Here is a 17,453-nt window from a genome sequence, read left to right as displayed (position 1 = left end):
GGATTTCTAATATTTTAAGACGAGCCAAATTTTCATCGATTATACATTTTAATAGTACATTGATTACAGAACCATTTGGTACCAAACAGACACCAGCGTACAAATTTTTTAACTTGATATACATAAAATAAAGTTGCGTCGAATGGGGTCAGCGGTAAAAAAGTATCGATTTCTAATATTTTAAGACGAGCCAAAAATTCATCGATTATACATTTTAATAGTACATTGATTACAGAATCATTTGGTACCAAACAGACACCAGCGTACAAATTTTTTAACTTGATATACATAAAATAAGGTTGCGTCGCATAGGGTCAGCGGTAAAAAAGTATCGATTTCTAATATTTTAAGACGAGCCAAAAATTCATCGATTATACATTTTAATAGTACATTGATTACAGAATCTTTTGATACCATGCAGACACCAGCGTACAAATTTTTTAACTTGATATACATAAAATAAAGTTGCGTCGAATGGGGTCAGCGGTAAAAAAGTATCGATTACAAATATTTAAAGACGAGCCAAAAATTCATCGATTATACATTTTAATAGTATATTGATTACAGAATCATTTGGTACCAAACAGACACCAGCGTACAAATTTTTTAACTTGATATACATAAAATAAGGTTGCGTCGCTTAGGGTCAGCGGTAAAAAAGTATCGATTTCAAATATTTAAAGACGAGCCAAAAATTCATCGATTATACATTTTAATAGTACATTGATTACACAATCATTTGGTACCAAACAGACACCAGCGTACAAATTATTTAACTTGATATACATAAAATAAGGTTGCGTCGCATAGGGTCAGCGGTAAAAAAGTATCGATTTCTAATATTTTAAGACGAGCCAAAAATTCATCGATTATACATTTTAATAGTACATTGATTACAGAATCTTTTAATACCATACATAAAATAAAGTTGCGTCGAATGGGGTCAGCGGTAAAAAAGTATCGATTACAAATATTTAAAGACGAGCCAAAAATTCGATTATACATTTTAATAGTACATTGATTACAGAATCATTTGGTACCAAACAGACACCAGCGTACAAATTTTTTAACTTGATATACATAAAATAAGGTTGCGTCGCATAGGGTCAGCGGTAAAAAAGTATGGATTTCTAATATTTTAAGACGAGCCAAATTTTCATCGATTATACATTTTAATAGTACATTGATTACAGAACCATTTGGTACCAAACAGACACCAGCGTACAAATTTTTTAACTTGATATACATAAAATAAAGTTGCGTCGAATGGGGTCAGCGGTAAAAAAGTATCGATTTCTAATATTTTAAGACGAGCCAAAAATTCATCGATTATACATTTTAATAGTACATTGATTACAGAATCATTTGGTACCAAACAGACACCAGCGTACAAATTTTTTAACTTGATATACATAAAATAAGGTTGCGTCGCATAGGGTCAGCGGTAAAAAAGTATGGATTTCTAATATTTTAAGACGAGCCAAAATTTCATCGATTATACATTTTAATAGTACATTGATTACAGAACCATTTGGTACCAAACAGACACCAGCGTACAAATTTTTTAACTTGATATACGATAAAATAAAGTTGCGTCGAATGGGGTCAGCGGTAAAAAAGTATCGATTTCTAATATTTTAAGACGAGCCAAAAATTCATCGATTATACATTTTAATAGTACATTGATTACAGAATCATTTGGTACCAAACAGACACCAGCGTACAAATTTTTTAACTTGATATACATAAAATAAGGTTGCGTCGCATAGAGTCAGCGGTAAAAAAGTATCGATTTCTAATATTTTAAGACGAGCCAAAAATTCATCGATTATACATTTTAATAGTACATTGATTACAGAACCATTTGGTACCAAACAGACACCAGCGTACAAATTTTTTAACTTGCTATACATAAAATAAAGTTGCGTCAAATGGGGTCAGCGGTAAAAAAGTATCGATTTCTAATATTTTAAGACGAGCCAAAAATTCATCGATTATACATTTTAATAGTACATTGATTACAGAACCATTTGGTACCAAACAGACACCAGCGTACAAATTTTTTAACTTGATATACATAAAATAAAGTTGCGTCGAATGTGGTCAGCGGTAAAAAAGTATCGATTTCTAATATTTTAAGACGAACCAAAAATTCATCGATTATACATTTTAATAGTACATTGATTACAGAACCATTTGGTACCAAACAGACACCAGCGTACAAATTTTTTAACTTGATATACATAAAATAAAGTTGCGTCGAATGGGGTCAGCGGTAAAAAAGTATCGATTTCTAATATTTTAAGACGAGCCAAAAATTAATCGATTATACATTTTAATAGTACATTGATTACAGAACCATTTGGTACCATGCAGACACCAGCGTACAAATTTTTTAACTTGATATACATAAAATAAAGTTGCGTCGAATGGGGTCAGCGGTAAAAAAGTATCGATTTCTAATATTTTAAGACGAGCCAAAAATTCGTCGATTATACATTTTAATAGTACATTGATTACACAATCATTTGGTACCAAACAGACACCAGCGTACAAATTATTTAACTTGATATACATAAAATAAGGTTGCGTCGCATAGGGTCAGCGGTAAAAAAGTATCGATTTCTAATATTTTAAGACGAGCCAAAAATTCATCGATTATACATTTTAATAGTACATTGATTACAGAATCTGTTGATACCATACATAAAATAAAGTTGCGTCGAATGGGGTCAGCGGTAAAAAAGTATCGATTACAAATATTTAAAGACGAGCCAAAAATTCGATCATACATTTTAATAGTACATTGATTACAGAATCATTTGGTACCAAACAGACACCAGCGTAGAAATTTTTTAACTTGATATACATAAAATAAGGTTGCGTCGCATAGGGTCAGCGGTAAAAAAGTATGGATTTCTAATATTTTAAGACGAGCCAAATTTTCATCGATTATACATTTTAATAGTACATTGATTACAGAACCATTTGGTACCAAACAGACACCAGCGTACAAATTTTTTAACTTGATATACATAAAATAAAGTTGCGTCGAATGGGGTCAGCGGTAAAAAAGTATCGATTTCTAATATTTTAAGACGAGCCAAAAATTCATCGATTATACATTTTAATAGTACATTGATTACAGAATCATTTGGTACCAAACAGACACCAGCGTACAAATTTTTTAACTTGATATACATAAAATAAGGTTGCGTCGCATAGGGTCAGCGGTAAAAAAGTATGGATTTCTAATATTTTAAGACGAGCCAAAATTTCATCGATTATACATTTTAATAGTACATTGATTACAGAACCATTTGGTACCAAACAGACACCAGCGTACAAATTTTTTAACTTGATATACATAAAATAAAGTTGCGTCGAATGGGGTCAGCGGTAAAAAAGTATCGATTTCTAATATTTTAAGACGAGCCAAAAATTCATCGATTATACATTTTAATAGTACATTGATTACAGAATCATTTGGTACCAAACAGACACCAGCGTACAAATTTTTTAACTTGATATACATAAAATAAGGTTGCGTCGCATAGGGTCAGCGGTAAAAAAGTATCGATTTCTAATATTTTAAGACGAGCCAAAAATTCATCGATTATACATTTTAATAGTATATTGATTACAGAACCATTTGGTACCAAACAGACACCAGCGTATAAATTTTTTAACTTGCTATACATAAAATAAAGTTGCGTCAAATGGGGTCAGCGGTAAAAAAGTATCGATTTCTAATATTTTAAGACGAGCCAAAAATTCATCGATTATACATTTTAATAGTATATTGATTACAGAACCATTTGGTACCAAACAGACACCAGCGTATAAATTTTTTAACTTGCTATACATAAAATAAAGTTGCGTCGAATGGGGTCAGCGGTAAAAAAGTATCGATTTCTAATATTTTAAGACGAGCCAAAAATTCATCGATTATACATTTTAATAGTACATTGATTACAGAATCTTTTGATAGCATGCAGACACCAGCGTACAAATTTTTTAACTTGATATACATAAAATAAAGTTGCGTCGCATAGGGTCAGCGGTAAAAAAGTATCGATTTCTAATATTTTAAGACGAGCCAAAAATTCATCGATTATACATTTTAATAGTACATTGATTACAGAACCATTTGGTACCAAACAGACACCAGCGTACAAATTTTTTAACTTGATATACATAAAATAAGGTTGCGTCGCATAGGGTCAGCGGTAAAAAAGTATCGATTTCTAATATTTTAAGACGAGCCAAAAATTCATCGATTATACATTTTAATAGTACATTGATTACAGAATCTTTTGATACCATGCAGACACCAGCGTACAAATTTTTTAACTTGATATACATAAAATAAAGTTGCGTCGAATGGGGTCAGCGGTAAAAAAGTATCGATTTCAAATATTTAAAGACGAGCCAAAAATTCATCGATTATACATTTTAATAGTACATTGATTACAGAATCTTTTGATAGCATGCAGACACCAGCGTACAAATTTTTTAACTTGATATACATAAAATAAAGTTGCGTCGAATGGAGTCAGCGGTAAAAAAGTATCGATTTCTAATATTTTAAGACGAGCCAAAAATTCATCGATTATACATTTTAATAGTACATTGATTACACAATCATTTGGTACCAAACAGACACCAGCGTACAAATTATTTAACTTGATATACATAAAATAAGGTTGCGTCGCATAGGGTCAGCGGTAAAAAAGTATGGATTTCTAATATTTTAAGACGAGCCAAATTTTCATCGATTATACATTTTAATAGTACATTGATTACAGAACCATTTGGTACCAAACAGACACCAGCGTACAAATTTTTTAACTTGATATACATAAAATAAAGTTGCGTCGAATGGGGTCAGCGGTAAAAAAGTATCGATTTCTAATATTTTAAGACGAGCCAAAAATTCATCGATTATACATTTTAATAGTACATTGATTACAGAATCATTTGGTACCAAACAGACACCAGCGTACAAATTTTTTAACTTGATATACATAAAATAAGGTTGCGTCGCATAGGGTCAGCGGTAAAAAAGTATCGATTTCTAATATTTTAAAACGAGCCAAAAATTCATCGATTATACATTTTAATAGTACATTGATTACAGAACCATTTGGTACCAAACAGACACCAGCGTACAAATTTTTTAACTTGATATACATAAAATAAAGTTGCGTCGAATGGGGTCAGCGGTAATAAAGTATCGATTTCTAATATTTTAAGACGAGCCAAAAATTCATCGATTATACATTTTAATAGTACATTGATTACAGAACCATTTGGTACCAAACAGACACCAGCGTACAAATTTTTTAACTTGCTATACATAAAATAAAGTTGCGTCGAATGGGGTCAGCGGTAAAAAAGTATCGATTTCTAATATTTTAAGACGAGCCAAAAATTCATCGATTATACATTTTAATAGTACATTGATTACAGAATCATTTGGTACCAAACAGACACCAGCGTACAAATTTTTTAACTTGATATACATAAAATAAGGTTGCGTCGCATAGGGTCAGCGGTAAAAAAGTATGGATTTCTAATATTTTAAGACGAGCCAAAATTTCATCGATTATACATTTTAATAGTACATTGATTACAGAACCATTTGGTACCAAACAGACACCAACGTACAAATTTTTTAACTTGATATACATAAAATAAAGTTGCGTCGAATGGGGTCAGCGGTAAAAAAGTATCGATTTCTAATATTTTAAGACGAGCCAAAAATTCATCGATTATACATTTTAATAGTACATTGATTACAGAATCATTTGGTACCAAACAGACACCAGCGTACAAATTTTTTAACTTGATATACATAAAATAAGGTTGCGTCGCATAGGGTCAGCGGTAAAAAAGTATGGATTTCTAATATTTTAAGACGAGCCAAAATTTCATCGATTATACATTTTAATAGTACATTGATTACAGAACCATTTGGTACCAAACAGACACCAGCGTACAAATTTTTTAACTTGATATACATAAAATAAAGTTGCGTCGAATGGGGTCAGCGGTAATAAAGTATCGATTTCTAATATTTTAAGACGAGCCAAAAATTCATCGATTATACATTTTAATAGTACATTGATTACAGAATCTTTTGGTACCAAGCAGACAACAGCGTACAAACTTTTTCATTTGCTATACATAAAATAAGGTTGCGTCGCATAGGGTCAGCGGTAAAATAGTATCGATTTCTAATATTTTAAGACGAGCCAAAAATTCATCGATTATACATTTTAATAGTACATTGATTACAGAACCATTTGGTACCAAACAGACACCAGCGTACAAATTTTTTAACTTGATATACATAAAATAAGGTTGCGTCGCATAGGGTCAGCGGTAAAAAAGTATCGATTTCTAATATTTTAAGACGAGCCAAAAATTCATCGATTATACATTTTAATAGTACATTGATTACAGAATCTTTTGATACCATGCAGACACCAGCGTACAAATTTTTTAACTTGATATACATAAAATAATGTTGCGTCGAATGGGGTCAGCGGTAAAAAAGTATCGATTTCTAATATTTTAAGACGAGCCAAAAATTCATCGATTATACATTTTAATAGTACATTGATTACAGAACCATTTGGTACCAAACAGACACCAGCGTACAAATTTTTTAACTTGATATACATAAAATAAGGTTGCGTCGCATAGGGTCAGCGGTAAAAAAGTATGGATTTCTAATATTTTAAGACGACCCAAATTTTCATCGATTATACATTTTAATAGTACATTGATTACAGAACCATTTGGTACCAAACAGACACCAGCGTACAAATTTTTTAACTTGATATACATAAAATAATGTTGCGTCGAATGGGGTCAGCGGTAAAAAAGTATCGATTTCTAATATTTTAAGACGAGCCAAAAATTCATCGATTATACATTTTAATAGTACATTGATTACAGTATCATTTGGTACCAAACAGACACCAGCGTACAAATTTTTTAACTTGATATACATAAAATAAGGTTGCGTCGCATAGGGTCAGCGGTAAAAAAGTATCGATTTCTAATATTTTAAGACGAGCCAAAAATTCATCGATTATACATTTTAATAGTACATTGATTACAGAACCATTTGGTACCAAACAGACACCAGCGTACAAATTTTTTAACTTGCTATACATAAAATAAAGTTGCGTCGAATGAGGTCAGCGGTAAAAAAGTATCGATTTCTAATATTTTAAGACGAGCCAAAAATTCATCGATTATACATTTTAATAGTACATTGATTACAGAACCATTTGGTACCAAACAGACACCAGCGTACAAATTTTTTAACTTGATATACATAAAATAAGGTTGCGTCGCATAGGGTCAGCGGTAAAAAAGTATGGATTTCTAATATTTTAAGACGAGCCAAAATTTCATCGATTATACATTTTAATAGTATATTGATTACAGAACCATTTGGTACCAAACAGACACCAGCGTACAAATTTTTTAACTTGATATACATAAAATAAAGTTGCGTCGAATGGGGTCAGCGGTAAAAAAGTATCGATTTCTAATATTTTAAGACGAGCCAAAAATTCATCGATTATACATTTTAATAGTACATTGATTACAGAATCATTTGGTACCAAACAGACACCAGCGTACAAATTTTTTAACTTGATATACATAAAATAAGGTTGCGTCGCATAGGGTCAGCGGTAAAAAAGTATCGATTTCTAATATTTTAAGACGAGCCAAAAATTCATCGATTATACATTTTAATAGTACATTGATTACAGAATCTTTTGGTACCAAGCAGACAACAGCATACAAACTTTTTCATTTGCTATACATAAATTAAGGATGCGTCTCATAGGGTCAGCGGTAAAAAAGTATCGATTTCTAATATTTTAAGACGAGCCAAAAATTCATCGATTATACATTTTAATAGTACATTGATTACAGAACCATTTGGTACCAAACAGACACCAGCGTACAAATTTTTTAACTTGATATACATAAAATAAAGTTGCGTCGAATGGGGTCAGCGGTAAAAAAGTATCGATTTCTAATATTTTAAGATGAGCCAAAAATTAATCGATTATACATTTTAATAGTACATTGATTACAGAACCATTTGGTACCATGCAGACACCAGCGTACAAATTTTTTAACTTGATATACATAAAATAAAGTTGCGTCGAATGGGGTCAGCGGTAAAAAAGTATCGATTTCTAATATTTTAAGACGAGCCAAAAATTCATCGATTATACATTTTAATAGTACATTGATTACAGAATCATTTGGTACCAAACAGACACCAGCGTACAAATTTTTTAACTTGATATACATAAAATAAGGTTGCGTCGCATAGGGTCAGCGGTAAAAAAGTATCGATTTCTAATATTTTAAGACGAGCCAAAATTTCATCGATTATACATTTTAATAGTACATTGATTACAGAACCATTTGGTACCAAACAGACAACAGCATACAAACTTTTTCATTTGCTATACATAAATTAAGGATGCGTCTCATAGGGTCAGCGGTAAAAAAGTATCGATTTCTAATATTTTAAGACGAGCCAAAAATTAATCGATTATACATTTTAATAGTACATTGATTACAGAACCATTTGGTACCATGCAGACACCAGCGTACAAATTTTTTAACTTGATATACATAAAATAAAGTTGCGTCGAATGGGGTCAGCGGTAAAAAAGTATCGATTTCTAATATTTTAAGACGAGCCAAAAATTCGTCGATTATACATTTTAATAGTACATTGATTACACAATCATTTGGTACCAAACAGACACCAGCGTACAAATTATTTAACTTGATATACATAAAATAAGGTTGCGTCGCATAGGGTCAGCGGTAAAAAAGTATCGATTTCTAATATTTTAAGACGAGCCAAAAATTCATCGATTATACATTTTAATAGTACATTGATTACAGAATCTTTTGATATCATGCAGACACCAGCGTACAAATTTTTTAATTTGATATACATAAAATAAATATAATAATTTTACAGGGGGGTTAGAGGGGAGTCGGGAAATAAATCTCGAATTGAGATTATTCCCAAATTAAGTCTTATAATATAAGAATTAGTCTTAGTCAGTGTTGGTCAATAAAATCTTAAACCTTGTTTAAAAATTCGACTGGCAAATCACATCTTACATATTGTTATTTACACACCTGGACCTAATAATGGTGTTGATTGAAATTGTTTATCAAGGCAGAGAAAAGTATAGAATCGAAGGGTCTGAATAGCTCAGTTGGTGAGAGCAGTCGCCCGGCAAGCGAAAGGTCTCGGGTTCGATTCCCGATTCAGCGACTTTCGGATCTATATTTTTCTCGCCTATAATTTTACAGGGGGGTTAGAGGGGAGTCGGGAAATAAATCTCGAATTGAGATTATTCCCAAATTAAGTCTTATAATATAAGAATTAGTCTTACAAGGAGATGACGCCAATTGGAAAATCGCTTTTCCAACGAGTCATGGTGCGTTCGATAGCTTGTAGCTAGCTAACGAAAACCCTAAAGGCGTTTGCGCCAATGGGCCTTTGTTTAGTAGAAATTACGAGACAAAGTTAGAGTCACGCAGCTACGTTTCTCATAAGCAAGGACACTATGATTCTTTTCGAGTGAGCGGCGTGGCTGCGAAGACTAAGGCTCTCGTTCATTGTTTTTTGCGCCGGCGGCGAAGGTTCGAATCCCGCTGACGACTGCTTCGCTTCCTTTTTTTTTTTTTCAATATTGGACATTAAAAAAATACTATATTATTATTTATTATTATTTTTTATTTATTTATTTTTTTTACATAAAAATAAGTACATTTTTAAATGTTTGAACGCAATAAAAAACACAAATCATGTGAGTTGATTATTTTTTTCATGCAACTTATATCAAAATAAAATATGTAAACTTTAATCGTCTATATTATAAAAAATTTCCATTGCTTCGCAATGTCGTGGATGAAAATCAATATAAAAACATTTGAAACATAAAATTTTGTCACACCACGAACATTTTATAAAGGAATTATATTGTCCACATTCGCATTTTTTATTAACAATAATAGGGGGAAAGCATATTTGATTTACATTTAAAAAGATGTTTCTATTGTCAGCTAACTTTGCAGCATACCATGCGTATTGAAGCATATTTTTAAATTTTGGTGCTGATAATAAATAATGAATTATTGATTGTATGCGAATTGCATCAGCACGAGTATTTAATTGTTTGCTTTCGTCGCTTGCAATGACATCTGGACAATTTTGTATTTTTTTAATTATAATTTTTACTTGTCTGTAAAAATATACATCACATGGCTGACAAATCGGAGTACATTTTGGTGGTATAATTTGCAAATTACATGTTGGTTTATTATTTTTGTTGCGGAATATTTCGTTATATGTTTGGATGTTTTTTTGTCCTCCCCAGGAATCAACAATAAATAAAAACAAATTATCCCGGACATACGGTTTAACAACATTTTTCAAATACTGTTCGTATAATGACGTTGTTAATTTGCCCGATTTGGAACATACAACGACAACATTTTTACATAATTTTAATAACTCATCTACATCTTTTTTTACACGTACTCCAAAATAATCAGAATATTCTTGCAAACAAACAAATACTTTATTTAATAACTTCCCGGATTTTGTCAGCGAATATTGGGCGGTGTACGAATGCGAAACTTTATTTAAATCGCCGATATACAATTGGACTAATTTTTCTCCAGTATGCGTGTAAGTTCGCGACACATTAACTCTATACTCACATCCTGTTTGATCTGTATTAATTACAAAATCGGGGTCGTAATCCGGTGAAATTGCTTGAATTAATTTTTGAAACTGTTCCGCTGATTTTATCACAGCTTCTGGTTCAATTGCCTCTTTTTTAGAAATATACCGGACAACGCGACGATTCGATATCTTGTGATCGTGTAAAAAGTTGGTCAACCATGTGCTGGATGCTACGAAATGGAAAGCACTTATAGGTTCTTCGTTTTCCTTTTGTGCATTGTTATATTGTGCGGCTACAGCTATCGCCCATTGTTGCAGCAAACGTCGTGTAACTAATTGATTATTATTTCTTGCTTCTACAAAGCGATCGTACACATTAACTTTTATTGTATTTAATTTGTCTCTAAAAGTGCCACCTGACAAAACAGCTTTTTTATATTTTGCAACATCAGAGGCATGGTTTAAATACTTTTTAAAATGATGCTTTAATGTTTTAAAAGACCACTGTGGATGTTCTTCAGCTGTCATTACAATCTTCAATTTGACATTATATGGTACTATTTTATGCGCAGCAATTTTTTCCGGAGGTTCATAGTCTTCCAATTCATCGAGTATATTCTCACTCGTACTTGGCATATCTTCGCAGGTAACTACCTCTTGTCCTTCTTCTGTATAATATTCAATTTCGTCCATAATTTCATGCTCTCCCAACAGTTTAATAAATTTTTCAAAAAGTTTGCCGCCAACTAATTTGGCATTGTTCGAAAATTTGCGTGGGGCGTCAGCAAATATTAAATTAAAGCGTACAACAGTATCTACAAACAATTATTTAACATTATAATTTGAAATATACTGTGATGTTATAAAAGCAGATGTTTTTTTCAATTCTTCATTAATAATATATTTACCTCGAAAATATTCGATTGCATCCGTCAAATCTTCCTTTGAAATATCGCACTTTGCAAGTAGTTGCACATATTTAATAGTATTATCAGTAATATATGTTGTCTCCATTTTTACCGATGTTTCGTGCCACGCTCTCTTTCGAAATGCTGTTACGAAACTGGTGAGACACGTTATAACGTGTGAGAATGCCTTCGTGAAAACCGTTAAAAAGATCGAATAGAGGGGACAACAGTCCCTTCTACCTAACAAAGACTTTTCAAACGCTGGCAGGTATACTTGCCCGTCCTTTTCTCTCATCTCTACATATTTCACACACAATTTTAATACATATATAAAATATTCCACAATAAAGATAATAAACAAACATGTAATTTGCAAATTATACTGCCAAGATGTATATGTTAACCACGCAATGTTTATTTTTACATGGATTTTCATCCACGACATTGCGAAGCAATGGAAATTTTTTATAATATAGACGATTAAAGTTTACATATTTTATTTTGATATAAGTTGCATGAAAAAAATAATCAACTCACATGATTTGTGTTTTTTATTGCGTTCAAACATTTAAAAATGTACTTATTTTTATGTAAAAAAAATAAATAAATAAAAAATAATAAATAAATAATAATATAGTATTTTTTTAATGTCCAATATTGAAAAAAAAAAAAAAGGAAGCGAAGCAGTCGTCAGCGGGATTCGAACCTTCGCCGCCGGCGCAAAAAACAATGAACGAGAGCCTTAGTCTTCGCAGCCACGCCGCTCACTCGAAAAGAATCATAGTGTCCTTGCTTATGAGAAACGTAGCTGCGTGACTCTAACTTTGTCTCGTAATTTCTACTAAACAAAGGCCCATTGGCGCAAACGCCTTTAGGGTTTTCGTTAGCTAGCTACAAGCTATCGAACGCACCATGACTCGTTGGAAAAGCGATTTTCCAATTGGCGTCATCTCCTTGTTAGTCAGTGTTGGTCAATAAAATCTTAAACCTTGTTTACATAAAATAAAGTTGCGTCGAATGGGGACAGCGGTAAAAAAGTATCGATTTCTAATATTTTAAGACGAGCCAAAAATTCATCGATTATACATTTTAATAGTACATTGATTACACAATCATTTGGTACCAAACAGACACCAGCGTACAAATTATTTAACTTGATATACATAAAATAAGGTTGCGTCGCATAGGGTCAGCGGTAAAAAAATATCGATTTCTAATATTTTAAGACGAGCCAAAAATTCATCGATTATACATTTTAATAGTACATTGATTACAGAATCTTTTGATACCATACATAAAATAAAGTTGCGTCGAATGGGGTCAGCGGTAAAAAAGTATCGATTACAAATATTTAAAGACGAGCCAAAAATTCATCGATTATACATTTTAATAGTACATTGATTACAGAATCATTTGGTACCAAACAGACACCAGCGTACAAATTTTTTAACTTGATATACATAAAATAAGGTTGCGTCGCATAGGGTCAGCGGTAAAAAAGTATGGATTTCTAATATTTTAAGACGAGCCAAATTTTCATCGATTATACATTTTAATAGTACATTGATTACAGAACCATTTGGTACCAAACAGACACCAGCGTACAAATTTTTTAACTTGATATACATAAAATAAAGTTGCGTCGAATGGGGTCAGCGGTAAAAAAGTATCGATTTCTAATATTTTAAGACGAGCCAAAAATTCATCGATTATACATTTTAATAGTACATTGATTACAGAATCATTTGGTACCAAACAGACACCAGCGTACAAATTTTTTAACTTGATATACATAAAATAAGGTTGCGTCGCATAGGGTCAGCGGTAAAAAAGTATCGATTTCTAATATTTTAAGACGAGCCAAAAATTCATCGATTATACATTTTAATAGTACATTGATTACAGAATCTTTTGATACCATGCAGACACCAGCGTACAAATTTTTTAACTTGATATACATAAAATAAAGTTGCGTCGAATGGGGTCAGCGGTAAAAAAGTATCGATTACAAATATTTAAAGACGAGCCAAAAATTCATCGATTATACATTTTAATAGTATATTGATTACAGAATCATTTGGTACCAAACAGACACCAGCGTACAAATTTTTTAACTTGATATACATAAAATAAGGTTGCGTCGCTTAGGGTCAGCGGTAAAAAAGTATCGATTTCAAATATTTAAAGACGAGCCAAAAATTCATCGATTATACATTTTAATAGTACATTGATTACACAATCATTTGGTACCAAACAGACACCAGCGTACAAATTATTTAACTTGATATACATAAAATAAGGTTGCGTCGCATAGGGTCAGCGGTAAAAAAGTATCGATTTCTAATATTTTAAGACGAGCCAAAAATTCATCGATTATACATTTTAATAGTACATTGATTACAGAATCTTTTAATACCATACATAAAATAAAGTTGCGTCGAATGGGGTCAGCGGTAAAAAAGTATCGATTACAAATATTTAAAGACGAGCCAAAAATTCGATTATACATTTTAATAGTACATTGATTACAGAATCATTTGGTACCAAACAGACACCAGCGTACAAATTTTTTAACTTGATATACATAAAATAAGGTTGCGTCGCATAGGGTCAGCGGTAAAAAAGTATGGATTTCTAATATTTTAAGACGAGCCAAATTTTCATCGATTATACATTTTAATAGTACATTGATTACAGAACCATTTGGTACCAAACAGACACCAGCGTACAAATTTTTTAACTTGATATACATAAAATAAAGTTGCGTCGAATGGGGTCAGCGGTAAAAAAGTATCGATTTCTAATATTTTAAGACGAGCCAAAAATTCATCGATTATACATTTTAATAGTACATTGATTACAGAATCATTTGGTACCAAACAGACACCAGCGTACAAATTTTTTAACTTGATATACATAAAATAAGGTTGCGTCGCATAGGGTCAGCGGTAAAAAAGTATGGATTTCTAATATTTTAAGACGAGCCAAAATTTCATCGATTATACATTTTAATAGTACATTGATTACAGAACCATTTGGTACCAAACAGACACCAGCGTACAAATTTTTTAACTTGATATACGATAAAATAAAGTTGCGTCGAATGGGGTCAGCGGTAAAAAAGTATCGATTTCTAATATTTTAAGACGAGCCAAAAATTCATCGATTATACATTTTAATAGTACATTGATTACAGAATCATTTGGTACCAAACAGACACCAGCGTACAAATTTTTTAACTTGATATACATAAAATAAGGTTGCGTCGCATAGAGTCAGCGGTAAAAAAGTATCGATTTCTAATATTTTAAGACGAGCCAAAAATTCATCGATTATACATTTTAATAGTACATTGATTACAGAACCATTTGGTACCAAACAGACACCAGCGTACAAATTTTTTAACTTGCTATACATAAAATAAAGTTGCGTCAAATGGGGTCAGCGGTAAAAAAGTATCGATTTCTAATATTTTAAGACGAGCCAAAAATTCATCGATTATACATTTTAATAGTACATTGATTACAGAACCATTTGGTACCAAACAGACACCAGCGTACAAATTTTTTAACTTGATATACATAAAATAAAGTTGCGTCGAATGGGGTCAGCGGTAAAAAAGTATCGATTTCTAATATTTTAAGACGAGCCAAAAATTAATCGATTATACATTTTAATAGTACATTGATTACAGAACCATTTGGTACCATGCAGACACCAGCGTACAAATTTTTTAACTTGATATACATAAAATAAAGTTGCGTCGAATGGGGTCAGCGGTAAAAAAGTATCGATTTCTAATATTTTAAGACGAGCCAAAAATTCGTCGATTATACATTTTAATAGTACATTGATTACACAATCATTTGGTACCAAACAGACACCAGCGTACAAATTATTTAACTTGATATACATAAAATAAGGTTGCGTCGCATAGGGTCAGCGGTAAAAAAGTATCGATTTCTAATATTTTAAGACGAGCCAAAAATTCATCGATTATACATTTTAATAGTACATTGATTACAGAATCTGTTGATACCATACATAAAATAAAGTTGCGTCGAATGGGGTCAGCGGTAAAAAAGTATCGATTACAAATATTTAAAGACGAGCCAAAAATTCGATCATACATTTTAATAGTACATTGATTACAGAATCATTTGGTACCAAACAGACACCAGCGTAGAAATTTTTTAACTTGATATACATAAAATAAGGTTGCGTCGCATAGGGTCAGCGGTAAAAAAGTATGGATTTCTAATATTTTAAGACGAGCCAAATTTTCATCGATTATACATTTTAATAGTACATTGATTACAGAACCATTTGGTACCAAACAGACACCAGCGTACAAATTTTTTAACTTGATATACATAAAATAAAGTTGCGTCGAATGGGGTCAGCGGTAAAAAAGTATCGATTTCTAATATTTTAAGACGAGCCAAAAATTCATCGATTATACATTTTAATAGTACATTGATTACAGAATCATTTGGTACCAAACAGACACCAGCGTACAAATTTTTTAACTTGATATACATAAAATAAAGTTGCGTCGAATGGGGTCAGCGGTAAAAAAGTATCGATTTCTAATATTTTAAGACGAGCCAAAAATTCATCGATTATACATTTTAATAGTACATTGATTACAGAATCATTTGGTACCAAACAGACACCAGCGTACAAATTTTTTAACTTGATATACATAAAATAAGGTTGCGTCGCATAGGGTCAGCGGTAAAAAAGTATCGATTTCTAATATTTTAAGACGAGCCAAAAATTCATCGATTATACATTTTAATAGTATATTGATTACAGAACCATTTGGTACCAAACAGACACCAGCGTATAAATTTTTTAACTTGCTATACATAAAATAAAGTTGCGTCAAATGGGGTCAGCGGTAAAAAAGTATCGATTTCTAATATTTTAAGACGAGCCAAAAATTCATCGATTATACATTTTAATAGTACATTGATTACAGAACCATTTGGTACCATGCAGACACCAGCGTACAAATTTTTTAACTTGATATACATAAAATAAAGTTGCGTCGAATGGGGTCAGCGGTAAAAAAGTATCGATTTCTAATATTTTAAGACGAGCCAAAAATTCGTCGATTATACATTTTAATAGTACATTGATTACACAATCATTTGGTACCAAACAGACACCAGCGTACAAATTATTTAACTTGATATACATAAAATAAGGTTGCGTCGCATAGGGTCAGCGGTAAAAAAGTATCGATTTCTAATATTTTAAGACGAGCCAAAAATTCATCGATTATACATTTTAATAGTACATTGATTACAGAATCTGTTGATACCATACATAAAATAAAGTTGCGTCGAATGTGGTCAGCGGTAAAAAAGTATCGATTTCTAATATTTTAAGACGAGCCAAAAATTCATCGATTATACATTTTAATAGTACATTGATTACAGAATCATTTGGTACCAAACAGACACCAGCGTACAAATTTTTTAACTTGATATACATAAAATAAGGTTGCGTCGCATAGGGTCAGCGGTAAAAAAGTATCGATTTCTAATATTTTAAGACGAGCCAAAAATTCATCGATTATACATTTTAATAGTACATTGATTACAGAATCTTTTGGTACCAAGCAGACAACAGCATACAAACTTTTTCATTTGCTATACATAAATTAAGGATGCGTCTCATAGGGTCAGCGGTAAAAAAGTATCGATTTCTAATATTTTAAGACGAGCCAAAAATTCATCGATTATACATTTTAATAGTACATTGATTACAGAACCATT

At 31.6% G+C, this 17,453-nt stretch overlaps 1 protein-coding gene across 1 annotated transcript; it reads right to left on the bottom strand.

Moving 5' to 3' along the window:
* Positions 1 to 10,651: 10,651 nt before the first annotated feature.
* On the bottom strand, positions 10,652 to 11,940 carry LOC145947834 (uncharacterized; the record flags this gene model as incomplete). Its single annotated transcript, XM_083057609.1, has 2 exons — positions 11,668 to 11,940; positions 10,652 to 11,574 (listed from the first exon to the last, which is right to left on the bottom strand). Coding segments are annotated over exons 1-2 (1,029 nt in total), but the record flags the coding sequence as incomplete, so codon positions are not given.
* Positions 11,941 to 17,453: the final 5,513 nt, after the last annotated feature.

This window comes from Prenolepis imparis, unplaced genomic scaffold, assembly GCF_030444845.1.
Source record: "Prenolepis imparis isolate NDT839.2.m4 unplaced genomic scaffold, iyPreImpa1.0 SCAF_160, whole genome shotgun sequence".
In the NCBI taxonomy this organism is placed as follows: domain Eukaryota; kingdom Metazoa; phylum Arthropoda; class Insecta; order Hymenoptera; family Formicidae; genus Prenolepis; species Prenolepis imparis.
This window is presented reverse-complemented; position numbering and strand designations above follow the sequence as displayed.